This window comes from Babylonia areolata, chromosome 2 (assembly GCF_041734735.1).
Source record: "Babylonia areolata isolate BAREFJ2019XMU chromosome 2, ASM4173473v1, whole genome shotgun sequence".
Lineage (NCBI taxonomy): Eukaryota > Metazoa > Mollusca > Gastropoda > Neogastropoda > Buccinidae > Babylonia > Babylonia areolata.
In genome coordinates, this window is record NC_134877.1 from 33,833,835 (window position 1) to 33,850,513 (window position 16,679).

The window sequence follows — 16,679 nt, forward strand, 5'->3', positions numbered from 1 at the left end:
GCACAAATCATTCTCCCGGTAAAATTCAGCGGTCTCCTTTGCATCTTTTCAAAGGTAACGTTCTTACGAACTATCGACGCGATCCATTTTATGCTATGCATAAATTTTTTTAATGAGTAAGGTCTACCGACGACGGTAAAGACAACTTTAAAATATTGTCGGATTTATCATTCTTATTTCATTAAAAACAACAACAACAACAACAAAAAACCAAACAAAAAAAACTTTTACTGCTATTTCACAAATTTTTGCGCCCTTCCCAAAAGTGCATGATCACTACTACTAAGTTGCGTGGGGAAAAAAATCTAACTTGTCATAATTTTTACCCATATGTGATATCCACAGATGAAATATTTCGAGAGTCAATTTATTTATTAAAGTTTGCCACGGATAAACACGAACGCAAACATCATACATACATACATACATACATTCATACATACATACATAAACACATACATACAGACAGACAGACAGACAACCGAAACACAGGTGTTTACTACATAGACTCACGTTGCGTACACACGTGAGCCAATGAATAGATGAAAATAAAGATCTCGAAAGGTCACGCACTTAAGCAGAACTGAAACTCGAAATCTACAGCTGATTTTCATTATCGTTCCAGACTTCTTGTCATGATCTACAGTAAACCACCCCTCCCTTTAGTAGCCCTCTGAAATGGGCTGGTCTCAATAAAACAGACATTTTTATGATCATTTAATCGTTTCATTCGGTAACATGATACATCCAAAATGGCTCTGAAACAAACCCTTTAACACGATGCATTCAATCCAGCTGTGCTAGTTGACGTGAAGAGTGTGTGTCCACAAGGGATTCTTATTTTAAAACAAAAAACAAAACAAAAAAAACCAAAATAAAAAAACAACAAAAAAACACACAATCAAACAAAAAACAAAAACAAACAAACAACAACAACAAAACTGCAAGTTTACGAACCGATGTTTTTTATTCGACCCAGTTTTAGGAACGAGGGCTTTGGCATTTCGCCTTGGAAGGTTACCGTAATATGAAATTTGGATCACCGTGCTCTGGAAACAATTGTTGTATCTTTTCTTTAGACTACACCAGACACTCTTACTCTTACATAGATCATTTAATCGTTTCATTCGGTAACATGATACATCCAAAATGACTCTGAAACAAACCCTTTAACACGATGCATTCAATCCAGCTGTGCTAGTTGACGCGAAAAGTGTGTGTCCACAAGGGATTCTTATTTTAAAAACAACAACAACAAAAAACAAAACAAAAAACAACAAACAAACAAAAACAACAAGAAACAAACAAACAACAACAACTTGTATCTTTTCTTTAGACTACATCAGACACTCTTACTCTTACATAGATCATTTAATCGTTTCATTCGGTACATGATACATCCAAAATGACTCTGAAACAAACCCTTTAACACGATGCATTCAATCCAGCTGTGCTAGTTGACGCGAAAAGTGTGTGTCCACAAGGGATTCTTATTTTAAAAACAACAACAACAAAAAACAAAACAAAAAAACAAACAAACAAAAACAACAAGAAACAAACAAACAACAACAACAACAAAAACTGCAAGTTTACGAACCGATGTTTTTATTCGACCCAGTTTTAGGAACGAGGGCTTTGGCATTTCGCCTTGGAATGCTGCCGTAATATGAAATTTGGATCACCGTACTCTGGAAACAATTGTATCTTTTCTTTAGACTACATCAGACACTCTTACTCTGAATTTACAATTCGATTCAATATCAAATGATTGCACTGTTGAAATGAATGTTCACCACGGACACATACATACATCCATTCCATTCCATTCATTCTCATGCCCGGGATGGGCGTAGAGGAGACATGAGGGACGATTCCGTAGTCAGACGACGCCATCCGGTTCTATCTTCTGCCTGTCGTATCAGCGTAGCGCTATCCATATTGGTCCATTCCTTGATGTTGTCCATCCAGCATTTGGCTTGCCTCCCTCTTCGCCTACCACCCTCTAGCGTTCCCTGTAGAGCTGTCTTTTGCAGTGAATTGTGGCGTGTCACATGCCCGAACCATGACAGCTTCCTCCTTTTGACCACTGCTAAGAGTGGTTCCAGTGGACCCGCTAGTATAGTTATTTGGCTCTTGACAAAGTCATTGGTCTTTCTGTCCTTCCATGAGATTCCAAGCAATCGTCTGAAGCATTTTGTCTTAAACGTCTGGACTTTCCTAGTAGTCTCTGCTGTTAAAGTCCAACTTTCACATCCATACAGCAGTATGGATAGCACCAGGGATCGGTGTTTTCACTAAGTTTGCTGTGTCATGGCGCGACCGAGTAACCGGCGGTATAACTGGTAGGAGACTTGGAGAGGAGATTGGCGCCACCAAGGAATAACCTAAGCCCACAGAAAAGACATGAAGGACACAGCATACATACATACAAATGCACAAAACCACACAAACAACAAAAACACAGGGTATTACATAGATTCAAGTTGTTTACAAAGGCAGCCCAATAAATAACTAGATAAACAAATAAACAAACGAAGAACGAACGAGCGAACGAACAAATCGACAACACCATTAAACGATATCACATCATCACAGAAGACGTCCCTGTCGAGTCTATGATAGCCTTTCCAATCGTGACATGTTTTAAATAAAATCATGTGGTTTTATTTTGTGTTTGTTTGTATGTTTTTTTTAACCGATTTCCTCGTCACAAACAACGCCCACAAAACAGACCACCGTGTGACATCCACATAACAGTAATCATGAGCCGTGCAGTTTGAACCCATCGTCTTAGTGTTTTCTGTACTTTTGTCCTCAGATTCCTTCTTCTCACTACTGTGAGAGTACGTAGGTGTCCGATGAAAAAAAAAAACACCCAAAAAACAAAAAAACAACCGACAAAACAACAACAACAAAAACAAAAACCTCGCCAGAAACCTGTCGTCGAGATACGCACCCGCTGGAAAGCCCAAACCCACCCCCTACGACGAAAATGCAGCTCTTTCGTTACGAAAGCCGAACTGGCAAGCTAGCCAGCAAAGTCGTGAAAGCGCACGCGCACGCGAGCAGGCACCACCACGTAGACAACCAGCAAAACAGACGGAAAGACATGGTCACGTCTCTCGCTCTCTCATTTCCGCTGCCCGTGAAGGACCAATCACAGATCGCCTAGACCTCTTGCAAACTCTGGTGAAGAAGGAGAAAAAAACCACAAAAAACAACAACAACGACAAAGCCACCCTATATATTTGTCTGATGTGTATCATTTTTCTCTTCCCACGCGTTTGTTTGGAGTGTTATATAGGCCTGGACTCGAGATTCGTTTCAACAGTTCAGTTTTGTCCGTGTTGAGACAAGACCACCACGCCTGGGTAAGTAAGGGGACTTGAGTGAGAAAGAAGCAGCTGTCTTGATAGAGGATTCCCGAAGGGAGACGTGAGAGAGAGAGAGAGAGAGAGAGAGAGAGGAGGGAGGAGAGGAGATGCGCGCGCGCGTGTGTGTGTGTGTGTGAGGAGGGAGGAGGAAGGAGAGGAGAGGCGTGTGTGTGTGTGTGTGAGTGAGGAGGGAGGAAGAAGGAGAGGAGAGGCGTGTGTGTGTGTGTGTGTGTGTGTGTGTGTGTGTGTGTGTGAGGAGGGAGGAGGAAGGAGAGGAGAGGCGTGTGTGTGTGTGTGTGTGTGTGTGAGGAGGGAGGAGGAAGGAGAGGAGAGGCGTGTGTGTGTGTGTGTGTGTGTGTGAGGAGGAGGAGGGAGAAGGGAGGAGAGGAGGTGTGTGTGTGTGTGTGTGTGTGTGTGTGTGAGGAGGGAGGAGAGGAGAGGCGTGTGTGTGTGTGCGTGTGTGTGTGCCTAAGAGGCGTCTCACACCGTCACTTTTCGTTCTTCTGGACAGCAGCAGCAGTCTACCCATTTCTGGGATCAAGCGAAAAACAAAAAGGCTCAAAGCGTCACCATCACCATGTCGAAACTCTTCGTGTTCTTCGTTGCCTTCTTCACCGTCGCTTTGACTATTGGTAAGTAGGCTTCGTGAAATTGTGATATATATTATGATGATGGCGATTATGATGATGATGATGATGATGATGATGTCCGTGCTTGATTGTAAATTAGATTATAAAAGACAAGCTTGTTGTTTTTGTTGTTGTTGATTGTTATCATTGATGGTAAGTAGGCGGTGTGATATTGTGAGTCATAAATATCTGTTGTTGTTTTTTCTCTAATTACTATCAGCATTATTTTGTCCTCAACTGTTAATTCGATTCTAACCTAAAAGACACGCTGTGGAAATGAAATGTCTGTCTGCTGACGATTAAATATCCAGCCACATACTGGAAAGGGAACGTTAAGTGAATTCATGACATTAACAGAACTTGACTGCTATTCGTCGCCCGCATATTATTGATCACAGGTTTTCTCTCTGTTCCTCTCTCGATCTCCCACACCCCACCACTCTCTCTCTCTTTCTTGATATGTGTATAATTTCACATCGCCTACTTACCTCATACATAAACTTTTGCTCTTGACTGATTGAACTGAAATCGCGAATCGCGCGCGCGCGCGCGTGTTTGTGTGTGTGTGTGTGTGTGTTCATTATTTGCGTGTGTGCTTACTGACATTTCTCAACTGTATATCTTTTAGTTTAGATTCGAATAAACAATAAAGTAAGGATGATATATATCAAGTGTGTGTGTGCGTGTGCTAGTGTTAGTGTTAGTGTGTGTGTGTGTGTGTGTGTGTGTGTGTGTGTGTGTGTGTGTGTGTGTGTGTGTACAGAAAATAAGGAAGTAAGGATAAATAGTTAAGTAAGGCTGGTTCCACTCATTTAAAAGTATATTTCAAGCTGAAAAAAGTACTAAATGTTATTGTGAACAAAAGCCATCGTACAATGCTTGTACAATTGAAATCAAGAACTTTTGGCTTCAATGCCAACAAAGAAAAAAAAAAAGATTTATGATGAAATTCATTTTATGTTTGATTGTGAATCTTACGATGATTTCAGAAATTAATGTGTGATTTAAAAAAACAAAACAAAAAACAACAAAAAACAAACAAACAAACAAAAAACAGAAAAAAAATAAAAAAAAGAAGAAGAAAAAAAGGGTGATCCCTTATGTTAACATCAGAAGATCACGAGATGATAATCTTGATGGCAAATATACAGAGAGAGAGAGAGAGAGAGAGAGAGAGAGAGAGAGAGAGAGATTATCTATCTCTGTGTGTGTGTGTGTGTGTTTTCACTGACTGGTTTGTGTATGCGTCTGTGTGTGTGTGTGTGTGTGTGTGTGTGTGTGTAAGGGAGAGAGAGAGAGAGAGAGAGAGAGAGAGAGAGAGAGAGAGAGAGACCCTGGCTCTTCCTGATTAATATCTGTGAATCGATTTTTAATCGCATGACCTTATACATAAACCCTTTTCCCAGACTGATTTAGTCGAAATCGCGAATCGTGCATATGCGTGATGTGTGTGTGAGGTGTATGTGTGTGTGTGTGTGTGTGTGTGTGTGTGTGTGTGTGGATGAGTCTCTGTGTGTGTGTGTGTGTGTATGTATGTGTGTGTGTCTGTGTGTGTCTGTGCGTGCGTGTGTGTTGTGTGTGCGCGTACAGACGCGTAATCTGAGTGTCGTGTTAGTGGTTATGCAAACAGAAAAAAGTAATTATGTATATACATCTGTGTGTGTGTGTGTGTGTGTGTGTGTGTGTGTGTGTGTGTGTGTGTGAATAGTATTTGAAGTGTTGGGTAATATACAGTTGCGAAGCATTTTTGGTAACGTGCTTTATTGATATGTGCGCCATGCGAAGCGAACGATTTAGAATTTAACAATATCGGTGTCGAGAATATCTGTTCCTTGGAACAAAAACCATCATAACGAATCGAAAATTAGACCGATCAGTAAAACGACTGCATCTAGTACTAGCAAGAGGCAGACTTGTGGGAACCTTCTGTGACACCATTGATTGCTTGAAATAAGATGAGAGAGATAATTTTAGATGGGAAAGAAATGTCCAAACCAGTCCCTGTATCTTTTTTAATCTTCGCCTTCTTCACCCTATAGAAAGATTAGAAGAAAACAAAAAGAGTGAAAATCATTTAGGTCAGTTCGAGCTCAAAGCAACCCCGCCATCCCACCCCCCTCACCCACCCACCGCCATGCACACAAGCACCATACTTACAAATAAAGAAATATTACCAAACTGAGTGCCCCCTCCACTCCCTCCGCTCCCCCCCCCCCCCCCCCTCCCCACACACACACCACTTCCCTTCCTACCTAATCAGAGACACACAGAAGACAGTCATACATAGATAAACAGCTAACAGCACGACTTATCTTTTACGAAGTCCTTTAAGTAATTTCCTTTCATTGTATTTAGATTTTGGTTGTTTTTTGTTGGTTTTTTTTCAAATTTCACCCTCGTTTTCCCAGTTTCCCCAAACTCTCCATTCATTCATATCTCCCACCCCTTCTAACCGATAATACTCAAATGTATTCATAGATAGTTTAACAAAATGTCTTCAATCACCGATATGTGTGACGGGACATTAAACAAAATTCCTCCTCCTCCTCCTCCACCCTTCTCTCACCACGCTCCAAGCCAGAAACAGACAGACAGACAAAATACCAACCCATCTGTCCATCTCACCACGCTCCCGTCAAAATCTGCCATCCCCACGAAAAACGACCACCACGGGGCAATATCTGCCAGTCAGTCAGCATCTCCAGAGGACGACTGGGTCCATGCAGACCATCCCAATAAATCTCACTGACCCCATTGTGATGCTGAGTGCTGTACGGAAGGTGCGGTATTGGTACCATGCTGTACGGAAGGCGCGGTATTGGTACCACATCCAGGGCCGTAATAGCTAGCGAAAACTGCTCCTCGGCTGCCTACCCAATGTCCTCAGCCAACCCTCTGACTTGGTACCGGGATGAGTAAGTAAGGCAGGACAGTGTACGTACCATCAAAAACCGTATATACCTTCATAGGGTCACTGTACACAAGCTGGTTGTTGCTTGGTATGTGCGATGACAATTTGCTGTTATAAAAAAAAATAATAATAAAGATATCGTGTTTGAAAAGTGGTAATGAGGAATAGTGCACATGCTTTTCTTTCCCTTCAGGAGACGTTAGAGAACTTACAGACAGTGACTGTGGTGGGAGAGAGAGAGAGAGAGAGAGAGAGAGAGAGAGAGAGTGTGTGTGTGTGTGTGTGTGTGTGTGTGCTTGCGTGCATGTATGGCATTTTATTTTTTAGAAATGTGTATATGTATGTAGATGCGTGTGTGAGTGTTGTTTTTTTAGGATTAAAAAAAATTCATTTAATAATTATTCTGATATATCATAGTATCTGTTTTTCTTTCAGTCTTCCTCCCCCCCCTCTCCTTTCACCATGTGTATGATTATTTGGATGTGTGTATGTTTTGGAATGTTAATATAGAAAACTTTGAATTAAAAAATGGAAAAAAAGCTTCCAAACTTTTTTCCATCCCTGTCAAGGTTCAGTTTTTCTGATTTCACCCTTCATTCAACTTGTTCTTGGTGCTTGAATTTTGACCTTACGATATTTGGCAGAACAGTCTTTGAGGGCAATATTGTTCCCTGGAACTGAGTTGTTCTCTACCTCCTCTCTAATTCTGGCTACTTCCTCTTCCAGCTCCTGTAGTTCCTCAGTTCAGTACGGCCAGTAGTTTCCCCGAGCGCCGCAAGGAATTGTTTCTGAAGCTGCTTTTAGGATGGCCTGGTTTAAGCGACTGGAGGCTTCATTGGCGTTGATGTTATAATTATATTTCTTCTTTCTACAATCATTAAATCGTTGGCAAAAACAGAAATAAACGCCTGTATTCTGCCAACACCTTGGTTTAAGCAAACAAAACCAGAACCATATTCGAACAATGACGAATCTTAGTTAATTTATTCACTGCCTCTGGTATCCAATCATATAATATATCATAAGCTTTGCGTGGTGCTCTGTTGTCCTCCATTTTTGAAAATCTGAGCCAGTAATGATTACATATAACTGCCGAAATTAAATATAGCTGGTATCAATTCGTTCACCATAGACTAAATCACTGGGCGTTTGCCTGTCTACACCTAAAACTTTCTTCAAAGCAAAGGTAGGGACTGATTCAAAGTGAACAACAGCTTTGTCTATATTTCGAACCGTATTAGCTACCGGCTGTACATTTGCGTCAGTTAGTTTGATAAATAATACAAAAGAAATGTTATTGAGCACATGCAACTTTTTTCATACTGCAAACTAACGTGGTTCTGGCCCTACTGGCTAGATCTTTGAGAGAAGCAACAACATTCAGGCGTGTGAAGAAAAATAAGCTCAAATACTTATAAACATTGACAACTGGCATCAAAACACCATCGTACACCCGTCCTTCTCCGCTGCTCAAATAACCGCCCTTACGAATTACAGTAATATCACTTTATGACATATCAACTATTAATTGGAGTGATTCTGCTGCAATATGTAAATTGCTCACTAGTGTTTATAAACCTACAACAGTTTCTGACATCAAAGTAGCATCATCAGCTAACAAAAGTATAAATAGTTTAAAAAGAATCAATATCAGTTGGGAACGAGGCATCATGTCTTCCATTATTACTCACCTGGATAGCCGATTCATTAATTAAAAAAAAAAAAAAAAAAATCGGGCTGCATGCATCCCGTGCTGAACTCAAGCTGAGCATTTAGTAAATTGTCTGTTTAGCGCCACAGCGAACTCTGGCCCTTACAACATTACACTTGCTTTTAATGCATCTGTAAAGTTTGTCTCTTACACCATTTCTCAACAAAACTGGCCAAAGAAGATTACAATTAATAGAGTTGAATGTCTTTTCAAATATGATAAGAGCAACATGCAACTTACGTTTAAAGGAAAACTTGTTTATGTACAAGTGCAAGCAACGTAAACGCGTGGCTCACAGCTGAGTATCTTTTGTTTTAACCAGCTTAGTGGTCACCAGTGATATTATGTTCCTCTACCCATTCTTGCAATGTTTTATTGTTGATCATTCCAAACAGTTTACCACTTATGTCTTTTAGAGGAATTCCTCTATGATTATTGGGATTATTAACGTCCAATGTCTTATAAAATGGTAAAATGGGGGTACCCGATCACAAGATTTTTTTTTTAACAGTTAAAATTCCATCAGGACCAGCTGCCTTTTAACAAAAATTTTAAAAAATAATTTTCTTAATGATATAATAATTCTTTGTTAGACATTGGTCTATAAATGTACAGATCTTCGCCATCATCAAGAATAACGTCATCATGTGCAGCTTCAGTTTGCTTGTTATCGACATTTGATTGTAAGAGCCCTTGAAAGTGCTGAAACCAAGTATGTATATCAATGTCATGTCTTGGCTGTTTCATTTTACACGAAACTTTTTTTTCATACTCCAGAATTGCTTTTGACAACTTACAGAAGCTACAAGCCTATTCATTGAAGATCTATTTAATCATTTCTCTTTTCTTTTAAAGAAATGTTTATACTCCCTTGATGCAGTTACATATACGTCAATACCTTTTACTTTTGAAACAGACGAGAGAGAGAGACAGACAGAGACAGAGACAGACAGACAGAGACAGAGACAGACAGAGTTGTAGGCTGATGTTAGAAGATTTACTTCACAGTCTTAACTATATCCCTGCATCACCGCCACCGGCTATTCACGCAACCTTGCCAGAGATTTCGATCATAGAACGGGCTGCAGCATGTAGGTCCACCTCGGAACCCTAAACGCTCGGATTTCCCAGAGACGAATGAGAAAGCTAATAACCGTTGCAAAGAAGCTGTCTCGGGTCTGTAACGAAAAACTGCAACTCCCCCCCCCCCTTCCTCCCAGGAGTATCCCGCAAGGAGATAATTCATAGCCACTATCTGAACGCTTCGGGATTGGAGGACCATCACAGAGCATCGCATCGCTCATCCCATCTCTCTCCCAGCATCCGTAAAGATAACTTGTGATCTCAGTGAAGCAATGTTTCCCCTCTGAGACTGATAATGGGCGGAAGTGACAGAACACAGTCCCCGCAGTGCTGACAGGTAATCCCAGAGATGCACCCCCACACCCACTCCCCTATACAGAGGACTGCGCTCAGTCAGGTCGCGCTCAAGTTAGAAAAAACTGCCAAGCTCTTTCTTTTCAATGCAGTGAGAGGAAGGTGAAAGGGGGTGGGTGGGGGAGTGGGGGTCAATCTTTGGCGCGTGCACACACACACACACACACTCACACAATGGTTTGTTAATCCTACCCTGAAAGTCACCTTGGCCATTGAGAACCCTCTTAAACAGTAAAAATCAAATGTTGAAATAGGAAACAATTAAAATAGGAAAAAAATAAGCGCGATCTGCTCTGTAGGTCTGCGCTATAGAAATACAATTTAATAATAATAATAATAATAAGTTCACTCCAGTAGATGCTTTCAAAATCAAATTGTGAACGAACATCACGGACTCATTATTTGCGATTCCCATTCCCTTTCCTCACTTCAAGCAAGTAAGCACTGTACTGCTGTTTAGTATGTCAAGGCGCTTTTTTTTTTTTTGTCTTGTTTTTTTATGTCTTTTTCAAACCCGATGTAAGCAAAAGGAGCATTGTTGCCGTAATGATGATAACAGCGTTGACAAATATCTTTCTCATAAACGCGTTACCGAAAACCCGCATGATGAAAACAACTTTAGAAAAACAGGTTTCTCTTTAAAAACCATAACACTCGCCATGCAATTTCTTCTCAACGATTCTCCTTTTCCCTAAACTTCACTCAAAGTAAAAACCGGTATTGCCACTTACTCAAGCAAAATTAATCTAGTTTGTCGACTGCCAACTTGCCTCTTGTCACGAACCAGTTGTTAGATGAAATCAAAGTAATACCACCCTGACCGATGTGTTTTCAAAGGATTTGGATCAACGTGTGTGTGTGTGTGTGTGTGTGAGGGCGCGCGCGCGCGCATTTTTACGGCCCGCCTTTGACCGCGTATAATGGAGGATGGCATTGCAGTATTTGCGTTCAGTGTCAAAACGATACCGCAATCTGACCATTTCTTTCACACACACACACACACACGTTCCTCACCTTCACCTCATCAACATGATCATTGACTCTTGGAGCTTGACACGTGTCCTGGCATTAATAGAGACAGTCGGCCAGCCAGTTGATATATACTCTGTGCTATCTCTGCTGTTGTGGCAGCTGGCGCAAAGGTGAAATCCCTAGTGACAATGACTGGTCATCAAGACAACTGCCTCCACTTCGTTATCACTTTGTGTTCCGGTCGCTTCCACTTTCGATGTGTCCACTTCATTTCCGGCCATCCACCGTACATCGTGAACGGTGAATTTCCTGTCTTTTGAATTCCCCTACTTGCATTCGAGCGGTTCCATTGAGTTGGCATCAGCCTTCCATGTCGATGCTGTTTGGAACAGGAGGTGCGGAGGATGGTTTACGGTAGGGATATCTTATTCAGACACGCACGATCATCGTTGAGAAACATTGCGCTCATATATTCCGGCACGATGTTATTGCTATTATTATTGTTGTTGTTGTTGTTGTTGCCATTGTTGCTGTTATTTTTTTTTTTTTTTGAGCATTTACGCCTAATCTTGAAAATAATCCCTTGGCGTTTACAAATAGAGCACATATGTAAATATCAAAAAGGAAGAAATTGACCACAAGATACCAAATATTATCAAAAAAATTATCCCCCCCCGCACATGTACACATAATACACACAAGCACACGCGGACGCACACACACAAACACTCGGGTGTCAGAAGAAGAGCGGAGTTGGCGTGAGGGTATGTAAGGATGAATGAGATCAGAAGTCCAATGGACTTGAAACAAAGACAGACGACTTTTAAGGTAATGCTTTCTTGTACTGGGAGTCAGTGTAAAGCATGCAGGAGAGGAGAGACGTGATCAAATTTAGAGGAACAAAAGACAAGACGAGCAGCATGGTTCTAGACTTTCTGAAGCTTAGCAATGAGGTAGCTGGGTGAACCGACAAGTGGGGAATAACAATAAACCAGGCGGGACAACACAAAGACACAGGGGAGAGTTTTAATTGCATCTTCAGTCAAGAGATGACGAATGGATGCAATTCTGCGAATTACAAAGTAACACAGTTTGCATATGTTTGCAACATGCTGCTGATAGGAAAGAGACTGGTCGAGTATGACACCAAGAGTGCGGACGGAAGAGGAAAGAGGAATGTCGGTGCCTCTGAGGGAGACTGAGGAAGGCAGAGAGACTGAGTGGCAAAGTCTTTGTGGGGAGAAATCCTGATTTCAGTTTTATCCTCATTTAATTTTAGCTTGTTTTCAGTCATCCAGGCCTTCAGATCGGAGATGCAGGCCTGAGTAGAGTCAATGAGAGAGGGAAGGAGAGACGGAGGTCCCGACAGATACAGCTGGTTGTCATCGGAAAAGCTATGGTGGGACAACGAATGATGATTCACAATGGTGGATATCGACTGTGTGTAAAGAACAAAAAGAATGGGCCCAAGAATGGAGCCTTGTGGCGCACCAAACTGTACGTCGGAAGGGAAGGATGAAAGACCGCAAACAGAAACAACATTGGACCGGTCAGACAGATAAGAGCGGAACCATGAGAGAGCAAGATTGCAGATTCCAAAAGTGCGATTCAGACGGTTGAGAAGAATCTAATGATCAACAGAATCAAAGGCGGCTGAAAGATCAAGGAGGGAGAGAATAGAGATTTCGTTTTTGTCAAGAGAAGTTAATAAATCGTTCGCAATTTTGAGAAGGGCTGTCTCAGTGCTATGACCGGTGCGGTGAGCAGACTGAAATGGGTAACTGAAGTTACTGGTGCTGAGGTGGTCGAGAAGTTGAGCAAGGACAACTTTCTCAGTGACCTTTGAGAAAAAGGAAAGATTAGAAACGGGTCTGTAATTTTTAGTGAGTCTGGATCGAGACTGGGCAACGATACGGAATTATCGAGGACTATACTGAACTGTGAGGATAAATTATTTCAACGAAAGCGTTTGACAATCACAACTAAGACAAGAGGCAAAGCCTTCAAGACACACTTGTGTTTCGCGCATTATCCAGTCAAGGAATCATGAGGAGAGAAAAAAGAAATTAAAAAAAAAATCGTTGAAAAGCGCTCTGTATCAAATATGATATATGAACTAAGTTTGGAAGAAAAAGAAAAGAAAAAGGCATGCGAGTGGAATCGAACCATGCACGTTTATTTCCGAAGCAAGCATCTAACGTCATTTGACTAAATTTAATACTGAAAGCAATGTTGACGTTTTCTTCTTCCTCGGATAAAAAAGATGTGATTGTAGTGGATGTAATAACACCGTTTAAATCATGTTTTTTGAGTGTTTTCTTATAGCTCGATTATTCTTTTATTTCGGCGGTAGAGGAGACTTTGCTATCCCTTCAAGCACAAAGCAACACATGGTAGATCTCTAGATCTGCGCGAACCAGTCGAGGCCTATAACGAGCTGAAAGAAACGATCGATTCAATATTTCTTTTATGTTCATTCCAGTTAATTCAATGTCCACTTTAGAATATTTATATGCAGTAAACACATCGATGGTGTGGTTAGTATCACTGTATGTGTTCTGTCCAGAATTTGCATTTCTTTCCTTTTTAATTGTTGACAAGAAAAACGAGGTCATGTCTTTGAATACAACCTACCTGATAGGAAGCCTAACTCAGTGGGAAGCGGTTTTTTTTTCGTGTGTGTGTGTGTGTGTGTGTTAGAATTTTCGGCTTTCGGAACAAACCTCAACGTGTGTGTGTAAATAAACCATTAATGATTCGGAAAAAAACGGCAGAATTCGGGAGACTTACAACCTGTTATTGGTATGACTGTGGAGATGTTTAAGTCAAATTTGGTATTGGCAAAGAAAGTATTTCCAGAGTAAATGGCAATGTTAAAGTTTGCCTGAACAATGGGTTAAAACAGACTCACTTGGTTTACACAAGTGAGTCAGGAATGAAGAACAGTGTACCCACTAATGAAATACAACAGGGTTTATTAGAGATTTCCTTGTTGTCCTGTTGAATTCGTTGTACTGGTACCGTGATTTTTTCCACTCCAAATATAGTACTGTTTTAATCAAACTAAATGAACAAAAAATGCGAGGAGCACCTGCAGGTTGCGATATATTTTTGTAACTGACACTGTCGAATCTGCCTACCCAAGGGAGCGAACTGCTTGTAGGCGTTCCACGTCTCGACTGGCTCATCAGTTTGCATTTGTGGCAGGCTGCATTGGAAGGTTTGCAAGACATGGGCGGACAAATGGCTGCTGAATCATTCCTTCTCTGCATATTGACTCTCCTTGTTTCCCATCCTCTGCGTTCACGGGCTGCAACCCTCATGTTCACTTTTTTTTTTTTTTTTTTTTTGCAAAATCTTCGAAATGAGTACACTTTAAAGAAATATGATTCCAAAATCAGTTTTCAGCTTTTGTGATTTGTTGAAAGCATGGAGAATTGTTTCTGACAGCAGATAAATTCATCAATGTGGGACAGATTACAAGGTTGCATAGTCGTTTGTTTATCTTTTCATTTATCACCAGTTTCATCTGTTGTAATTACTGTTTGTTTTAACGTTGATGTACAATACCAATGAGGTTATTTCATACCCATGTCCCCAACATGGGTCTTGATTATTGATTCTTGATTCCTCTGTGTGGTGGTGGTGGTGGTGTGTGTGTGTGTGTGTGTGTGTGTGTGTGTGTGTGAGAGAGAGAGAGAGAGAGAGAGAGAGAGAGAGAGAGAGAGAGTTCACGACCGACCTATAGCGAAGACTGGCCGTTGCATCTTCTTTTTTTGTTTTGGTTCTGTGTCAGTATGATGCTTCAAGCTGTGATGATATCACTCAAAGAGCAAAGATCAAAAGGCATTTTTTGGTTGGTGTTGTTGCTGTATTGATCTTTGAAAGGTGCCTTGCGCACGCAATGTTCCACTCGTTATGCACGTAGCATTTTAACAATGACAATAACCATGAAGATGATGATTAAGGCTCACTTCTTGTGTGTCAAACCAATGGTCTTAACGCTTTCAATGGAATGCAAGCACACGGACTTACGCATGCACACAGGCTCTCTCTCTCTCTCACACACACACACACACACACACAAAGCAAACAGATAATTAAAAGAAGAATAAGGAAATAAAGAAAAAAAAAAGAACAGCAGATGTATGACAGGGCTGTTGGAACAGTAAAAAGAACGGTTTTGACAGCCGTTTTAAAAACACACTGCAAGGCAGAATGTCTAAGGAACTCTAAATGGAGGGTTGCCAGATAAAGGAAATAATGCATGCTGAATTTTGTTTCTAATGCAAGTGTAGAACGGTGGAAAAGTCAAATAAGCAGAATGGGCGAAGATCTTGTGATAGTGTGTACATCTGGAAGAGATCACAATGTTAAGATGAGGCAGTGTGAACTTTGAAACAATGTAAAGAGGTTTGTAACCGACACTTGTCTCCACTAGAAACTGGGTGAAGATGGTTTAACGGTGGGCATGAATCGAGACTGTTATTTATTTATTTATTTTTTTACATGCCTGCTTAGCTGCATGGTTTTGGAACTTAGAAGCAGCCCTCCCCAAGAGTAAACATACTGGACTTCCAGGTAGATGGACAGAGTCAACAGATGCTACAGTAATCAATTACTGGAGTTCATTCAGAACTAAAAAGATATTCATTCGTCAACAGATGCTACAGTAATCAATTACTGGAGTTCATTCAGAAATAAAAAGATATTCATTCATAGTAAATATTGTTAGACAAATATCACAAGACCAGCAATCGTCATAAACATGAGAGACTAACTGGTAGCAACAACAAACACCGCTTTCGTTAAAAAAAAAAAAAAAAAAGCACCGCTTTCGTGTGCAGAACCAGCGAACGTATTCGGTATTTATTGCTGAGATATGTTGTATGCAGCTTTCCACAAAGCATTGACTGGAAGCTGCTGCTTGAAGCAGTTAAAACAGTGACTGCTTTTGTGATTTTTCATACACTTTTAAACAATTTGGAAAGGGTCAAATGCAATTCTTGTGTGGATCAAATTATTAATCTTCACTGACCCTCAAAACGGTTTTAACAAAATGCGAACAGCTGCACACGACTCGAGGAGAAAAAAACAAGACTTCATTATCGTTTTCTATACATATGTCCCGCTAAAATCTGCTCAACCCACTGCTTGTTTTCATTTTGTGCCATCAGAAAAAGCGGCAAATTTCCGATGCTCTTAGGGCGCACTGTCCCGAAAGAAATTTTGAGGCGAGTTTGAATGCATGAGATGCAACATTAGACTGGGATTTTCGTTACTCATTTTATCAACGTGTTGTAGTTTTGATAGTGTCAGTAAAGTGAAGAAAGACAGACCCCCTTTCCCCACTTTCTCGGGATGGTTATACCCGACGACCATATCATCTGAGTTGGGTGTCGACGTTAAACCCGACTGTCGCTAACAAACAATTGAAATGCAATTATTCAAGCACTCTTCACTGCTTCCATGAAAAAAAAGTTCCTTAACTGCCGAAGAATATGGCGAAAACAACAACAACAACAGCAACAAAAAAAACCTCACAAACTGATGCAATTTATGTTGGAAGAAAATTATGTTGGACGGTCATACTGTCGAGGAATTGCCCATTGTAATTCAATTTTCAGACGTGAAAGAAAAACAAG

General features: G+C 40.8%; 1 protein-coding gene across 2 annotated transcripts in view; it reads left to right on the forward strand.

Annotated features, from left to right (window-relative positions):
• The first annotated feature begins 3,176 nt into the window (after nt 1–3,176).
• Nucleotides 3,177–16,679, forward strand: part of LOC143279408 (uncharacterized) — a 46,314-nt gene continuing 32,811 nt past the window's right edge. Inside the window, exons 1-2 of one of the 2 annotated variants that reach the window (XM_076583447.1) lie at nt 3,177–3,371; nt 3,886–4,006. In XM_076583447.1, the coding sequence (XP_076439562.1) occupies nt 3,952–4,006 (55 nt within the window). In that variant the 5' untranslated portion in view covers nt 3,177–3,371; nt 3,886–3,951. The remainder of the gene's footprint in view (nt 3,372–3,885; nt 4,007–16,679) is intronic. The other variant, XM_076583448.1, reaches the window with a different exon arrangement.